The 17061-nt window shown below is 38.6% G+C and overlaps 1 protein-coding gene and 2 pseudogenes across 2 annotated transcripts; all 3 read right to left on the reverse strand.

The window, feature by feature from the left end:
* Positions 1–4458: 4458 nt before the first annotated feature.
* LOC125203223 (purine permease 3 pseudogene) lies at positions 4459–5573 on the reverse strand (annotated as a pseudogene).
* Positions 5574–6955: 1382 nt separating this feature from the next.
* LOC125204376 (purine permease 3-like) lies at positions 6956–8744 on the reverse strand (annotated as a pseudogene). The gene is made up of 2 exons (XR_016132529.1): positions 7935–8744; positions 6956–7501 (listed from the first exon to the last, which is right to left on the reverse strand). The product of XR_016132529.1 is annotated as a purine permease 3-like (transcript).
* An 812-nt stretch (positions 8745–9556) lies between these two features.
* On the reverse strand, positions 9557–12854 carry LOC125207712 (purine permease 3-like). The gene is made up of 2 exons (XM_048107176.2): positions 12008–12854; positions 9557–10124 (listed from the first exon to the last, which is right to left on the reverse strand). The coding sequence occupies exons 1-2, from the start codon at positions 12731–12733 to the stop codon at positions 9738–9740; spliced, it is 1113 nt and encodes a 370-aa protein (XP_047963133.1). The 5' UTR covers positions 12734–12854; the 3' UTR covers positions 9557–9737.
* Positions 12855–17061: the final 4207 nt, after the last annotated feature.

Genomic DNA, 17061 nt, shown 5'->3' on the forward strand with positions numbered 1-17061 from the left:
ATCATTTGAAGTACTCTTTTACTATTTCCAAGTTTTTCTGGACGAAAATACCCTCAATACCTTAAATGGTACTCCCTTCGTCCCGGAGTATTAGACTCACTTCTTTTGGGCACATGATTTAAGGAATTGATATTTAAATAGTTAAAGTGGAGAGAGTAAAGTATGAGAGAGGGAAAAAGTAGGAGAGAGAAGAGAGGAAAAGTAGGTGGAGAATAAAATAAGATAGATGTTTTTTGCTAAAAAAGGAAACGAGTCTAATATGTTGGGACATCCCAAAAAGGAAAGTTGGTCTAATACCTTGGGACGGAGGGAGTATATATTTTTAATAAACTTATCATATACTCATATTTTTTATAAATATCTTTACAATATATTTTTGACGATTTTTCTAAATATAATTTGACCTTCAATATTATCACTTAATTTTGTGACATGCAAGTTAAATTGCTTCTTCAATTATTTATATTAAAGAATTTTAAAATTGAATATAGAACTTCTTTAATAATAAAAAAATTGAATAAGGATTATTTCTTGCATGTAACAAAATTAAGTGATAATATTAAAGGTCAAATTATATTTAGAAAATTCATCAAAAATATATAGTAAAGATATTTATAAAAAATATGAGTATATCATAAGTTTACTAAAAATATATACCCTTAAAAATATTGAGGGTATTTTCGTCCAAAAAAACTTGGAAATAGTAAAAAAGTACTTCAAATGATATTACTCCATAGTTGATGGACCTCAAATGATATTTTCAAAGTTCACGGACCTAAAATGATACTTTGATAAAGTTCGTGGACCAAAAATGATGTTCCCTCTTTTTATTTTTTTGGGATTTTACTCCGTGATCTTTTTATCAAATTTGTAGGAATTATAGGTGCCAGCAACTTACCAACCAAAAAAATTAATTTGTAGGAATTATAGGAAAAATGATTGAAATATTTTTAGTGGAGAATGAGTTCACCTTATGAGAGGGAAGAAACTTGCCAAAAATAAAAAGGGGCTATATTTGTGGGACGAACCAAAATGCAAAAAAAAGACAATTTCACGGGACGAAGGGAGGGAGCGTACTATAATTTGAAATATAACGTGAGTATAATAATGAGTTCATAAGTGAGGTCCACTTACCAAAAATAGAAAAACACAACATAATAAATACTCCCTTCGTCCCAGTTTTATAGTCACATTTTGCCATAAAAGTCCGTCCCACATTTGGAGTCACATTTAGAATTTTCCATATTTGGACATTAAATTTTACCGCATTATTCACTAAAATTACACCCAAATGTCATTATCTAAATTAAAATAAACCAAAAACAAAAATAAAAAAACCAAAAAGTCAAAAGGGACCCACCTTCAACCAACTCACTTTATTTATTACACACTCTATCATCTCACTTCATTTATTACACACCCTATCATCTCACTTCAGAGCACTCCCAATGGAGGTGGCGAATTCTCGGCGATAAATCGCCGATTATCGCCGAATTATCGCCGGCCATTGTGGCGAAGTCGGCGATAATTCGGCGATAATGTTACCGTTGCTTCGCCGAGTGGCGATTTATCGCCGGATTATCGCCGAGCGATCGCCGGCCACTGTGGGCGACGCTCGGCGATAATCGGCGATTTTTAAAATTTTTTTTTTTTTTTTTGGCCGAACGGCTATTTTATCCCACCCCTATAAATATTTCATCCTCTTCCTCCATTCATCACCCACAAACTTCATTCACACAAATTTTCAATCTTTTTTCTCTCCATCTTTATTAAATGAGTTCTGATTCATCGTCTCGTGCTCAGTCCGACGAGGAAATATCACATTCTTCTTCCGAAGAAGAGGTACCTCCCGCTCCCACCGGATGGGATGTAGCGGGTTTCGCCAACAACCCAATCAACAACTATATCTCCCGCTGCATACAAAGCGAGATCGCTCGAATGCAGCAGCCACCCCCCCAACGGCCAATCCGCCGGCGGCGCCGATACATCCCTCGCAACCACACTGGTGCGCACGATCGGCTGTTCGCCGATTATTTCGCGGAGGAACCACGTTATCCGGCAGATGTATTTCGTCGCCGGTTCAGAATGCGCCGCTCCCTCTTCCTGCGCATTGTTAATGCGTTGTCCGCGCGTTACCCCGAGTTCCGGCTCCAGCGAGACGCAGCAGGGAAGCCCGGACTATCGCCCCTACAGAAATGCACTGTTGCCATCCGGCAGTTGGCATATGGAGGGTCCGCCGACATGTTCGATGAGTATCTGCAATGCGGCGAGACGACTGGCAACGAGTGCCTGAAGAATTTCTGTCAGGGCGTGCGAGAGATATTTGGGGAGCACTACCTTCGCTCGCCGGACGCAGCTGACTGCCAGTTCCTACTGGATTGGCACTGGAGGACCCACGGCTTTCCGGGGATGCTCGGCAGCATCGACTGTATGCACTGGCAGTGGAAGAACTGCCCAACCGCGTGGCGAGGCCAGTTTACTACCGGCTACAAAGGTACGCATCCCACCATCATTCTTGAAGCCGTTGCCGACCAACGGCTTTGGATTTGGCATGCTTATTTTGGTATAGCCGGGTCGAACAACGACCTAAATGTTCTCAATTCCTCGCCCCTTTTCAACGAGCGGATCAACGGATTAGGCCCCTCCATCGAATTCACGGCCAATGGCAATGTGCATAACATGGGGTACTACCTGGCTGACGGCATCTATCCGCAATGGCCCGTGTTTCTGAAGACGATCAGATGCCCACTCGGAGATAGAAGAAGGTATTTTGCCCGAGCGCAAGAGTCTGCGCGCAAGGATGTGGAGAGGGCATTTGGGGTGCTCCAATCGCGATTTGCACTGGTAAAGGGTCCGACGCGCTTTTTCTACCAGGGGGATATTGCCGATATCATGTATGCGTGCATCATCATGCATAACATGATCATCGAAGATGAACACGAAGGCGTCCTCGACGTCACCAACGACCCAAGTGTTGCATCATCGAGTCACGGTGTCTCAACCGAGTCCGCCCGCCAGGGTGTACCGCACAACGAACATGAACGGTTCCAGGCGTTCATGGACATACACCAGAAGGAGGCCCATCAAGCACTACAACACGATATCATCGAAGAATTGTGGGCAAATAGAAACCGCGCCCACCGCCCTTGAATTTTTTTTTCTTTGAATTTTTTTTTTGATTTTTTATTTCCATTCGTGTACTTTTTTTTTTTTTAATTTTCTTCGTTGTAATGTGTACCCGTGTTTAATACAACGAACTTTATTACTATTTATTTGATTTATCTTTATAAATTAAATAAGCTAGCTTTATTATATATAAAAATAAAACAATTAAATTAGTGATGATGTAAAAATGAAATGTTGAGTTAGGGAGAAATAAGGGAGAAATAAGGGAGAAACCATTGTAGGGGTTGGCTAAAAACTGGGGATAAAATGTGATGCTGATGTGGCGCTGATGTGGCAGGAGTTAGGGAGAAATAAGGGAGAAATAAGGGAACTCCATTGGGAGTGCTCTCACCATCTCACTTCATTTGTTACACACTCCATCTCTCACTTCATTAATTACACACTCCACCAATTTCTCAAAACCTGTGTCATAATTAATATGACTATAAATGTGGGACGGAGGGAGTAATATTTTGTAGACAGGTAAAAATGACAAACAACATTTGGTGAACACTATGAATAAAAACCAATGCGCATGGGCCAAACCCAAATTCATCCTCGATACAAAACAAAATAGTAGTACTACGTATATATATTTGGGCTGCAATTTTAATAAGTTAATTTGACAAACCCAATATGAAAATACTTCAATTACTACTTTTTTTTCTTCTAATAAAAATCTCTCAGCTGGCTTCATAAGGCCTTGTGGTCTACCTAAATTTAAAAAATTGGCCACACTCGAAAATCACTAAAAAAAAGCTTGTACGGAGACCGGAAACACTTCGTAGAGATACCAAGGCTATCGATCATCGACTTATTCTCCGGCTCCGGCTAGGCAGTTGGATTGGTACTTTGTTGTTTTGTCTTGGATTTGTGTTGCGGTTTTAATTTGTCTCTTGTATGGTGCCATATACTCTGTTTTTATTTGTACTTTACATTGTGATAAGTTTGTCTGTCTTGGTGAGCAAGGTGAACTTGTGTTACTATCTTTGACAATTTTAGCATTTTCATTATATGGCTATAAAAATTTTGAGAATGTCTATTGAGCTATTAGACGCATTATACACTAATGAAACATAATGAAATATTGGCCACCAGATGGAGAAATCTTGCTCCCTAACTACCAAGAAACACTATTTTCAAAGTCGTGAGAATTTCTCTCTACACTAAAAAAAAAGTGAAATGCGATTAATGTTTCAATATGACCTTAAAGGCCAAGTTAGTACGTATAGCCGTTTTAAATAGCATGTACTCCTATACAAGAAAAGAAAAAAAAAACATACAAACAAAACAAGCGAGGAAACTCGTATATTTATTTAGAGTAAAGTCCAAAACTGGTCTTGAATTTTACGATTGAGACTGTTTCTGCAGTCAGCCCATTGTTATTAATATTTCCGATTTTGTTGCTTTTATCCGAGTTGGTGTCCTTGTTGTGTTTGATATCACCATAGAAATAGGAAATAAAACCCAAATAGAGAGAAAGAGAGACACGCCCTTTTCAGCTCGGAATCTCTCGTGATAGAACACAACAGCCAATAATTTAGTGATCGGAAGGAAAACAGTGATGACGATACCCGATAATAGCGATGATGAGTAATAGATAGCTCCGATTGCACCCAAGAAGAAGAACTGAAAAGCTACGACGGTGCAGACCACAACAACGTAGTATCTCGTCTCTCCCAGTTCGTATTCTTTCGCTTCTCTCAGGATTAGTTGGAAATCTTTGTTGACGATCATTCCGACCGTACAAAACGCCGTGGCAAAGAAGCATATAACTAACTGAATCTCCAGAGCGAGGCTGTACGTCAGCGGCTGCATCGCCCGCTTGTACATCAGCTCAGCCAGCGGCAGAATCAGTCCGTACAGCGCCGCCGCAATCAGCGTCAGGAAAAACCCCTGCAGATGCTCCCGTTCCGACCCGAGCGCCGCCGCCCCCAGCGCGAGCAGCACCGCCGCGTTCACCGAGTAGGGCGCGAAGCGCTGCCTCACCAGCACGAGCGCGAGCGCCGCCGCGGACGCCAGCTGCGCGGCGAGGATCAGCGGCGGCGTCGACACGGGGAGCCGCGACACGCCGTGGGCGTACATGTAGTCGTCGAGGCCGGTGGCCGCGCCGACCGCGGACGCCGTGAGGAAGACGCGCGGCCGCATGAGGAGGAGGGCGCGATGGCGGATCTTGCGGCGGCGGCGCGTGGAGGAGACGAGGAGGGGGATGAGGGTGATGGGCCAGCCGGCGGTCTGGAGGCAGCTGGAGAACCAGATGCGATTGCCGCCGCGGAGGAAGTAGAGGCGCATTAAGAGAGGGCCGCCGCAGCTGCCGACGGCGAGGATGAGGCAGTTGATTATTAGATAAACCCGTTTCATGGCGGCGGTGGTGGTGGTTTGGTGTTCTTCCATTTGATGGCTCTGTTTTTTTTTTTTTGCTAGGAATTTCTACCCTTTAATCTATGGTGAAAAGTGAAAACATATCCTCCCTTCGTTCCAGATAATTTCGGACACTTTGACCCGACACGGGTTTTAAGAATTCTAATGGAAAGTGAGTTGAAAAAGTTGGTGGGATGTGGGTCCTACTTTGAAAGTATTAGTTTAATAATAAAATGTGAGTAGAAATGAGGTAGTGGAATATGGGGTCCACTACCAAAAATGGTAAAAGTGAAATGGAACCAATTATATCGGACGGTCCAAAATAGAATAATGGATCGAATTATCTGGGACGGTGGAAGTATTCTTTATTCAAATTGAATAATGGTAACTGATTTTGAGTGATCTGTGAGACTGGACTAGATTCATACGTATGTCCAAAGTCACTTCTTGAGATGGCTTAATCCCATTAGCCCATTTAGCAGCCATTTAGCAGCCGTTTAGTCTAAACTATCAATCATTTATCAAGGACTATTACGACAATAATGTGTAATTTACTATTTTTGCGAATAAGATTCATGTTTTTCTATTTCGATCCGTTCACAATTTCAGTTCATTTTTACTGTTAACGTTTTTAATTAATTCATTTATGGAAACAAATGTGCACCAAATGTTAGGCCCAAATCTGAATTCATCCCGAAATACGCAATCTACCGAAGCTCAAGTAGAAGTACAAGGCCCAAATCCATGACCCCAGAGCAGTATTAGGCCAACAATTGATGATGGAGTGTGCTTGAAATGTCCAAATCTTGGTCCCAACCAAGGACTATTTTCGGGTCGTGAGAAATTCTCTGCATTCCAAAAAAAGTGAAAAGCAATTGATGTTTATGACCTTGAAAGGCCAAGTTAATAGCCCCTCTGTCCGTAAAATATTGTCCAGTTTTATAATTTTGGACCGTCCGTGAAAGTTGTCCACTTTGCTTTAAAAAAAAAAAAAAAAAATTCTAGTAAATGGTTCTCACTTTCCACTAACTTTTACACTCACATTCTATATAAATATGAGACCTTCATTCCACTAACCTTTTCAGTTCATTTTTCTACACATTTCTTATAATCCGTGTCGAGTCAAACTTGGACAATATTTTGCGGACAAAGGGAGTAATATATAGCCGTACTATAGCATGTAGGAATACAAGAAAAGAGAAAAAAAAATCGTAACAAAAAATGGGGAGGCAAACTCATATACTCCATCCGTCCCAGATTAAGAGTAACTTTTTGCCATAAAAATTCGTCCCAGTTTAAGAGTCACATTTAGAATTTTCCATATTTGGTCATACAATTTTACCTCATTGTTTATCAAAATTATATCAAAATGTCATTATCTAGATATAAACCAATAAACATCTTTTAAATCCAAAAAGTCAAAAGGGACTCACCTTCAACCAACTCACTTCATTTATTACACACTCAACCATCTCTCTTTATTTATAACACACTTCAACTCTTTCTTAAAACCCGAGCCATAACTATATCTAACTTCTAATCTGGGACGGAGAGAATACATACATAATATTGTATAATGATTAAGAAAAACATTGATCAAGGTATAGAAGTTTGATCCGCCATTTCTGTTTCTGCAATCAACCCATTTTTATCTACGGTGCCGACGTCGTCTTTGTTTGTGTTCGTGTCTTTATTGTGTTTGAAATCACCGTAGAAATAGGAGATAAAACCCCAAATCGAGAGAAAGAGAGAGATACCCTTTTCAGCTTGGAATCTCTCGTGAAAGAAAATGACAGCCAATAATTCAGTGACGGGAAGCATAATTGAGATGACGATGCCTGATAAAAGTGAGGACGAGTAATAGATGACTCCTATTGCACCCAAGAAAGCACATTGCAAAACTATTGCGCTGCATAACACAACAACGTAATCTTGTCTCCCCCAGTTCGTATTCTTTCACTTCTCTTGGGATTGCCTACCAACCGAAACACAAAACCACCATTTATCAATTATCAAAACATAATTGTCCGTACTCTTCATAATTGAAATTCACGCGGTTCTATCCTAAAACCAATTAGTGATCAATTTTCTTTTTACACTAACGAGGGAGTATTTAGTTTCGATTGGCAACAACTCACGACGGCACTTTTCGCTCGAGCATGAGTAGGTCTTTGTATTTGTCAATATCTGAACAATATTCCCCCGGTCCTATTAAATGTCTCATATTTCCTTATTTGGACGGCCCTAATAAATATCTAATTTCACTTTTATTACTAGAAAATGGATCACTCGTCCCGCTCACTTATTCCAACAATTTCTTAAAATGCATGCCGATCAAATATGTCATTTAATAGGGAACGGATGGGATATCGTTTTTCGACGAGACAAATACAGCATTGCAAACTTACCTGGAAATCGTTGTTGACGATCATTCCAATGGTACAAAACGCGGTGGCAAAGAAACACAAAACCAACTGAATCTCCAACGCGAGGGTAAACGTCAGCGGCTGCATCGCCCGCTTGTAAATCAGCTCAATCGCCGGCAGAATCAGTCCGAACAGCGCCGCCGCAATCAGCGTCAGAAAAAACCCAATCAGATACTCCCTCTTCGACTCCCCCTCCGGCCGGTCCCCGTCCGTGTGGAGCCCCAGCACCACCGCCCCCAGCGTGAGCAGCACCACGGCGTTCACGGAGAAGGCCGTGAAGCGCTGCCTCACCAGCACGAACGCGAACGCCGCCGTGAACGCCAGCTGCGTGGCGAGGATCAGCGACGACGTCGACACGGGCAGCCTCGCCACGCCGTGCGCGTACATGTAGTCGTCCAGCCCCGTCGTCGCCCCGAGCGCCGCCGCCGCGAGGAACACGCGCAGCCGCATCACGACGAGGGCGCGGTCGCCGGCTCTGCGGCGGCGCGTGTAGGACACGAGGAGGGGGATGAGGGTGACGGGCCAGCCGCCGGTCTGGAGCCAGCTGGAGAACCAGATGCGCTTGCCGCCGCGGAGGAAGTAGAGGCGCATTAGGAGAGGGCCGCCGCAGCTGCCGACGGAGAGGATGATGCAGTTGATTATCAGATAGACCCTTTTCATGGCGGTGGCGGTTTTGTCTTCTTCCATTTGATGGATTTGTGTTTCTCTTAACTTCTTGATTCAAAATCAGTAATGATCTAACAAAATCGAAGATATGTCCGAAGTCGCTTTCGCCGATGGCTTAATCCCATTAGGCCGTATTTAGCAGCTGTTTAAAGTCTAAACAACCACAATATTAGTATACAATTAGTCTATCCATTCAACTACAATATTAGTATACAATTATTTCATTTTTATTATTTTTAATCATCATATTGACTAACTATTTTGAAATTCGGCACCAATGTATGTACACCTAGAGGTCACCACGGTTCAAGAACCACCGGTTTAGGTTCGGAAAATTTACGAACCTGAACCGGCCCGCCATAGCTTCCGGCGGTTCCGGTTCTTGAACCGGACAACCCGGTTCAACGCACGGTTCAAGACCGGCGGTTTCCAGCCGATTTCAGGCGGTTCCGGTTTTGGACCGCCGGTTCACTATTTTGATTTTTTTTTTTCAAATTTCTTCATTTACCGCCGGAACCGCCGGTTTTGTTACCGTTTTCTGCAGGGTAGGCCTGCACCCCTACGCCTGCGCCGCCTGCCACCTGAAAAAGCTGCCCGAACCGGCGATTTCCGGCGAAAACCGCCGGTTTTCGTCCCAGTTTTTGACCGGTTCCTGCAACCCTAGGCCCTACCCTATACCCTACCGGAACCGGCAAACCGCCGGTTCCGGTTCGTCATGTTTTGAAGACCTGAACCGGCCCATCGGAACCATCGAACCTTGTCCCAGTTCCGAACCGTCACCGTGGTTCGGATCCGAACCGCCGGTGACGGTTCCGGGCCGATTCAGCCGGGCCGGTTCGGTTTGGGGACCTCTATGTACACCAATGGAACACAACGAAATATCAGAGCATGATCTGCTCAATAATTGATGATGGATGGAGTGTGGTCACACTCGCACATTATATAATCAAACACTATTTAATTTTCCAATTGTGAGAGATCTACAATATTTGACCTTAAAGGCCCAGTTAATAATCTGTATATTACAAGAAAGAAAAAAAAAAAAGCAACATAGAAAAAAGAGTGCAGACCCATACATGAATATATATATTATTGTAATCAAGAAAAAGAAGTGGTCGATCAAGGTATAGAAGTTTGATCCGCCAATTGTGTTTCTGCAGTCAGCCCATTGTTATTAACATTGCCGACGTCGTTTTTGTTCGTGTTCGTATTGGTGTCCTTGTTGTGTTTGATATCACCATAGAAATAGGAGATAAAACCCCAAATAGAGAGGAAGAGAGAGATACCCTTTTCAGCTTGAAATTTCTCATGATAGAAAATAACAGCTAATATTTCAGTGATGGGAAGCAAAACAGTGATGACAATGCCTGATAAAAGGGATGATGAGTAATAGATGACTCCGATTGCACCCAAGAAAAAGCATTGCCAAATTATGGCACTGCAAACTACAACAACGTAGTATCTTGTCTCTCCAAGTTCAAATTCTTTCGCTTCTCTTGAGATTGCCTACCAATCAAAACACAATGCATTAAAGGGAGATCAATCAAGATATTTAACTTCATCTCTTTTTACTCCACATTTTCAATACACGTAAACAATTCTCGATGAAACACAACTTAATTAGTTGATAACAGTGTCATAACACGTTTAGGTCACCGTTCAAAGTTCCCGCCACTAATTAAATGAGGAGCTATAATGATTGTAATTAGAATATCATTTTATTTGAGACCTGAAGATATTAGTATAGTAGCTAATGATTTTTTTGCAAGTAGTTCATAAATTCAAGACTCCAATTTTAGCTACCAAATTCGAACATGATATAAAACATACTATGTCATGGCGCAAATTGTAGGATTCTCAAAAAGACACACTTTCCCCATTCCCTTCCATTATGATATTATTACTACAGTACAAGGCACCAACTTCTAGGTGTGTTATAATACTTTAAACTAGCATCATCTTCAATGAGCAAATTTGTCATTAACTTTTAATAATATGGCCAAATGTATCCTTAACCTGGCTAAAAAGGTGCAAATCATATCTTTATAATAGTATATTCTCCACTTATTACAGTATGCACGTGGTTGGTGGTCCTATTCATGTCAAGATTAGTACTACTACTATATTTTATCTTAGGTTAGTATAGTGTATGCACTTTCAACATTTTCACTTTATGTAGTATGGACTTTCAAAGTTCAGTTATAGTCTTACTTTTGGTTTGAATTATATAAATAATTCAAATCATATCTTCAGCTTTGATTTATTTTTTAGTATAGCCTCAATTTTGGACAAGATCGTCATATACCCATTAAAATATTATTGCACCAAAAGTGTGATTGAGATGATAAATAAAATAAGTTAAACTTTTATTTTTTAATTTAGCCGTTCATGTATCATACAATTTCTATAAACGTAAAAGGAATTAAAGTTCTAGCTATAAAAAAAATTAAAAGTTAAGAACATAACCTGAAAATAATTGAAATTTAAAACCATGCAAAATACTCCAGTAAAGTAGATTCATAGATTTTTTCCGGTCTCATATGGAGTTTCATTTCATTTGAAAGTAAAACATACAACTAACTTTGTCCCATTATTATTATTCAAGATTCAAGGCAATCATCAATTGATCATCAATTGGAGTATATACCCTACAACACTTAATGCACAGTACCACCCACACATAGAACATGTGTTTGATATTTTGTGGTGCATAAGCCTTCATTTTAAATTATTTAATTGCAACATAATTATTCATCATCCTTTTAATTAATAGTACTACTATTAATTTAAGTAATATATATAGGAGTAGATGCAGTTAGGCACCCTAAGTTAGACATTTTAGTTGCTAGTATCATTCAAGAATAATTACTAGTGCAACTTGTTTTTTCATGACCATGAAAATGTCAACACACATTTTGTTTCGTTTACTTTACTTTCTCTTACTTTATTCTTTCTCCATCTCTTCATCTTTATCATTTTTTATATTAACACAATTTTTTCTTAAATCATGTGCTGAAAAGAAATATCTCCACAGTGGTGCACTAGGGCTGCCACTATAGATAGAATAACATCATACCACCAATATAGTCCGTTAGATCTCGTTTATGGACGCCTAGGATTAAGTTTTGTGGAACAACACGGGTTTGCAGTGTACTGTATTAGATACTGCAGTCGTGGTAAACTGCAATATTGTTGTGGTAGTAAGACTGCACTGCAATCTGGTAACGTAAAATTAGAAATTTCCTATTTTACCCCTCCGTGTTTTTACACGTGGCAGCATGACAAGCACACGATTTTCAGATCCAATGGCCTAAAATGGTGATATGGTGTTACGGTAAAGAGGGTTATCATCTTAATACATCTCGACAGAAACAAGAGTGGGGGCGTACCTGGAAATCATTGTTGACGACCATTCCAACGGTACAGAACACGGTGGCAAAGAAACACATAACTAACTGAATCTCCATCACAAGGGTGTACGTCACCGCCTGCTTCGCCCGCTTGTACATCAGCTCAACCAGAGGCAGAATCAGCCCGTACAGCGCCGCCGCGATCAGCGTCAGGAAAAACCCCAGCAGATACTCCCGATTCGACTCCCCCTCGGGGCGGTCCCCGTCCGTGTGGAGCCCGAGCACCACCGCCCCGAGCGTGAGCAGCACCACGGCGTTCACGGAGAAGGCCGTGAAGCGCTGCCTCACCAGCACGAACGCGAACGCCGCCGTGAACGCCAGCTGCGTGGCGATGATCAGCGCCGACGTCGACACGGGGAGCCGCGCCACGCCGTACGCGTACATGTAGTCGTCCAGCCCCGTCGCCGCGCCGATCGCCGCCGCCGCCACGAACACGCGCGGCCGCATCAGGAAGAGGGTTTGATCGCCGGATCTGCGGCGGCGCGTGTAGGACACGAGGAGGGGGAGGAGGATGACGGGCCAGCCGCCGGTCTCGAGCCAGCTGGAGAACCAGATGCGCTTGCCGCCGCGGACGAAGTAGAGGCGCATGATGAGGGGGCCGCCGCAGTTGCCCACGGCGAGGATGATGCAGTTGATGATTAGATACACTCGTTTCATGGCAGCGGCGGTGGTGGTGGTGGTGGTGGTGGTTTGGTCTTCTGCCATTTGGTGGCTCTGCTTTTTAAATTTCTCCTTTTTTTTAGGAGAAAAAAAAATATACTATAAAGTGTAGAGATATGTGACAATGGATCAATTTGCAAGAAGATATATATCGGCGATAGTTTGTCTTGATCGATTTGGCACCGACCGTTGCTACAACCAATCATCAAACATTTACGATTTTACATCACGTTGTCAATATTGTGCAAATCCAATCAACCTTTTTTAAATTTTTCAATGATTAGTATAATCACTCTATTACAAGTTTATACTACTCTTAGTAGTCGATTTCAAATATAAAATAGTACTTCCTCCGTCTCATAAAAGATGTCACACTTGTGAGAGGGCACGAGATTTTAAGAGGCTTTTTTTTTGTGTTAGATGGAGAAAGAAAATATAATTTTTATATTAATGTGAGAGAGAACTTTTTCCAAAAATAGAAATATGACATTTTTTGTGGGACAAACTAAAAAGGAAAGTGTGACATCTTTTGTGGAATGGAGAGAGTACCTAGATATAATTTAGGATTAAGTTTTGAGATTATTTTAGTCATAGGAGATTCATTGTTAGCTATGACTAATTATCTCATTATTATTCATTTAGGATTGAGTTGTGGAATTGAATCTCTTAGACCAAATATATTATAAATTTAATCCTAGATACAATCTTGCAAATCGAACTGCCCCTTATTATCATGTATTTAATATTGTGCAACTCTAATCAACCTTTCTTTAAATTTATCAATGATTAATATAATTATTGACACGAGAACTCTCTCGTAACCCTCCCAAAAATTCTTCCTGCCTCATCATTACAGTGTTAACAAAAGCCTCACATTCTCACAATCCTCCCATATGTAGTCCTCCCAAAAACTCCTCCAATTTATGAAAAATAACGTTGAAAGAGGCAGAGGCATATACGTAAGGAAGTCATTGAATTTGACTACCAAATTTGTCTTGAACTGTATGATAACATGATTTATGCTGGCCAAATGGCAGGTTATGTCAAAGATTATAAACTAATTTTAAAATATTAAATTCACTAGTCTTTGTCCCATCATAACCTCTACCAAATTTAAACTACGGGGTACAGTTTAATTTTATGTTACAATATTAACCGCGTGTATGCTAGAATAAACCTAAGATAAAAATCGTGATAAAAGTCACAATAAAATTAGTTTTATACTATTATATTATTATTTGGTAGATTGATTATAACAATTTGATGTTTGGACTTTGGTAGCTTAAATAATTTCGTGGATTAGACCGTCTAATTACGTACCTTAAATAATTTTTATTGTTGAGCAAAATAATTAACATAATGTTGGATGGCATAATATCTTTAAAATTAATAACATAATGCTGACATAATATCTTCTACTATCAAACGTTAACTAAGTCAAAACCGGCAGTATTATACTTTTGAACATTGTGATCATAGAAAATATTTTATATCTTTTAGTATAACATTCGTTTCATTATCAAGTCGGGACAAGGCCTCATTTTTCTTCCTCCTCTGTTCTTGATCAATATATTTAGAAATTGAGTCACCCCATGTAGTTTGAATAGTCAAAGTTTGAAAGGCAATAAATGTATTTAAGTGACAGTAGCAAGTATGAATGTTGGATATTTTATTCTAATATTTCTCTACCAATTTTGACTTTTAAATGGGTGATTTTTACTAGGATTGATCAAATATTCACACCCAATTAAAATAGTTGGAGTATAATTTATATGATAAGGTTAAAACATTTTAAAACTCTGTTAGTGGCCTCGTCTTTTTGATTTTGCAGTACTCCTATATTTAAATGTTTACTGTTTTATTTTCAATTCTTAGGTAATAAACCATTACTAAGATTGATCGTTTCAGGGTTAGGTGAGGTTAAATTACAATACTTTGATTATTTAATACTACTAATTAATATTCAAATAGTATTAAATTTGGGAAGGAGACGCAAATGAAATATCAAGATTGTGGAATTGAGGTTTAAATTCTTTAGTTGGTGGGCAAATATTTCCAATATCCCCTAGTTCTCTTTCTCTTTGATTTGAGATAAGAGGACGTAAACGAATATCTTTGTATCTTATTTTTATCCTTATAGATAAGATTTATTGGGTCCTAAAGTGAAATACTATATGAAAAAATCTCTTTTTTATTTTACTGAATTAACGGATACGGCATATATATAATTCTATAGACACACAATCATTATAAAAAATACTACACACAATTAAATAAATATATAAATAATATAATACTGATTGACAAAAGATATACTCCTTGATAGCTAATTAACATATCAATAGTGTGATCTTAATATTTCTTAATTAATTGATTAATTAGATTGATTATATTTCGTTTCATAGTAGAGATAGGCATAAAATGAATCCACACCACACACAAAAAGTATGACAAGGAAATTCTTAAGCCTTTGAAAGTGGGATTTCAGTCTGTCATATGTTGTGACCCATTTAATAAATTTATACAGTAAAATCTATAATAATCTATCCATATATATAGTGGAGTGTTAGGGTGTCATCACCTCTTAAAATAACAACACACCATAATTCCTAGCCAATCATTTGTACACGTGGACGAATAATAAGCTGTCATGTGGCAAAAAAAAAAAACCTAAAAAAGACGGCTAGCAATATGGTATACACAATACAACAAATTTTCTTGGCCAACAATATCCGACACACTATACAGGAATCTATAGATTGATGTGCAGCGTTTATAATATTGCTGTGTAGCATTTATAATATTGATGCGTATATGGTGTCACAGTGTCACTTTAAGAGGTGTTGTCATTTTAACACAAACCTATATATAAATATATAGAAAAAATGAAAATACTTGTAATACATATAAATTTTTATTTTAAAATTCTATAGTTAAATTTTATTTAGTCAAATCCAATATAGTAGCCTTTAAAAGTGTCACTTAGCATAATTTGTGTGGTTCATGAGTAGCTCGGATCATTTATAATCCTATTTGGACTATATTGTTATACCTCTAATGATACATTTACTTTCATGATTTTATAACATATATGGAGTATATAATTGAACACATTTTTATATTTGTAAGATATGAATAAACACACTTACTTAGTTACACGCTTCTTCTTCACCTAATAGCTACATTAATAGCTACATTTACTTTCATGATTTTATAACATATATGGAGTATGTTAGATGTTCGTACGTAATCATTGCAAAAGTAGATGGAGAATTATACTCTGTCCATCATTTAAAGAATCATTTTTTTCATTTTGAATTGTCCATAATTTATATAACCGTTTACTTTATTCTATTTTTAGTATATAGACCTCACATTCTACTAACCTTTTTACATTCACGATCCAATATGAAACTAATAATTAGTAGTACTTTAAATAATGGGTCTCACATTCCTCTCACTTTCTCGCTACTTTTCTTCAGAAAATCAAACAATTTCTTAAAACTTGTGTTGAGTTAAAAGAGTTGTTTAAATGATTGACGGGAGAAGTATCTCATACTGTGTCTGCAAAGGTTAATTTATCTGATTATGTTAGTCCAAATATTAAGAAATTAAATTATTGCATTTCATTATTTTGTTAGAAAATCGACATCCAATAAAGTCGTCTATATCATACAAATAGAAGAGACGCAAAAGTGCAAATCAGAAGCCACAACTATCGAAGTTGAGGTGGAAATGAGACATCTTTGTTTCTTCCTATTGGTTTTATAAAACGTTTTCACTTACTAAATTAAATATTATTAGTAAATTCCAAACAAATGTATGCGGAAAATGATTGCCAATTTAGACATTATTTATTACAGTGTTTTTTTTATGTAATAATAGTGCATACCAGGTAACATAACCGAACGCTTTCCTAATATGATAGATTTACTTTAAATCAGTTTTTTTGAAATTGTTAGTTTACCTAAAATTTAATTCGGAACAAAGTGGATTGGGTTATAAATATTCGGTAGAAATTTTTGTTAGAACCATAAACTATGATTTGCACACAAAAGCATGCTCAATGAACGATAATGAAAGTAGAAACGTACTTGTATTTATAATTTCAATGAACATGAAATAAGATTATGAGAAAATTATGATTCTCATTTGGTACATTTGGTTAATAAAAATGAGAAAATATTAAATATTTATTCCTCTCATTTGGAAAACATAATAAATCACTTATTTTGGTTGATCAATTGATAGATAATTATTAATATATTACAATTAGTAGACGATTATGTTGAAATATTAATTTTATAAAATTGATAAGAGTACAAAAGTAATTAGTATTAGCCTCAAAAATTAGCAAAACCTTGTTTACTACT

The sequence above is a fragment of the Salvia hispanica genome, chromosome 6 (genome assembly GCF_029641045.1).
Source record: "Salvia hispanica isolate PSC_SH4W2 chromosome 6, Shi_PSC_v1, whole genome shotgun sequence".
Classification (NCBI taxonomy): domain Eukaryota; kingdom Viridiplantae; phylum Streptophyta; class Magnoliopsida; order Lamiales; family Lamiaceae; genus Salvia; species Salvia hispanica.

Excerpts from the sequence above, each read along its gene's own strand:
- LOC125207712 (XM_048107176.2), bottom strand. The coding sequence starts at position 12,733 with ATGGCAGAAGACCAAACCACCACCACCACCACCACCACCGCCGCTGCC. Across the intron at positions 10,125-12,007 it reads TCGTCAACAATGATTTCCAG|GCAATCTCAAGAGAAGCGAA; the intron begins GTACGCCCCCAC and ends TTTGATTGGTAG.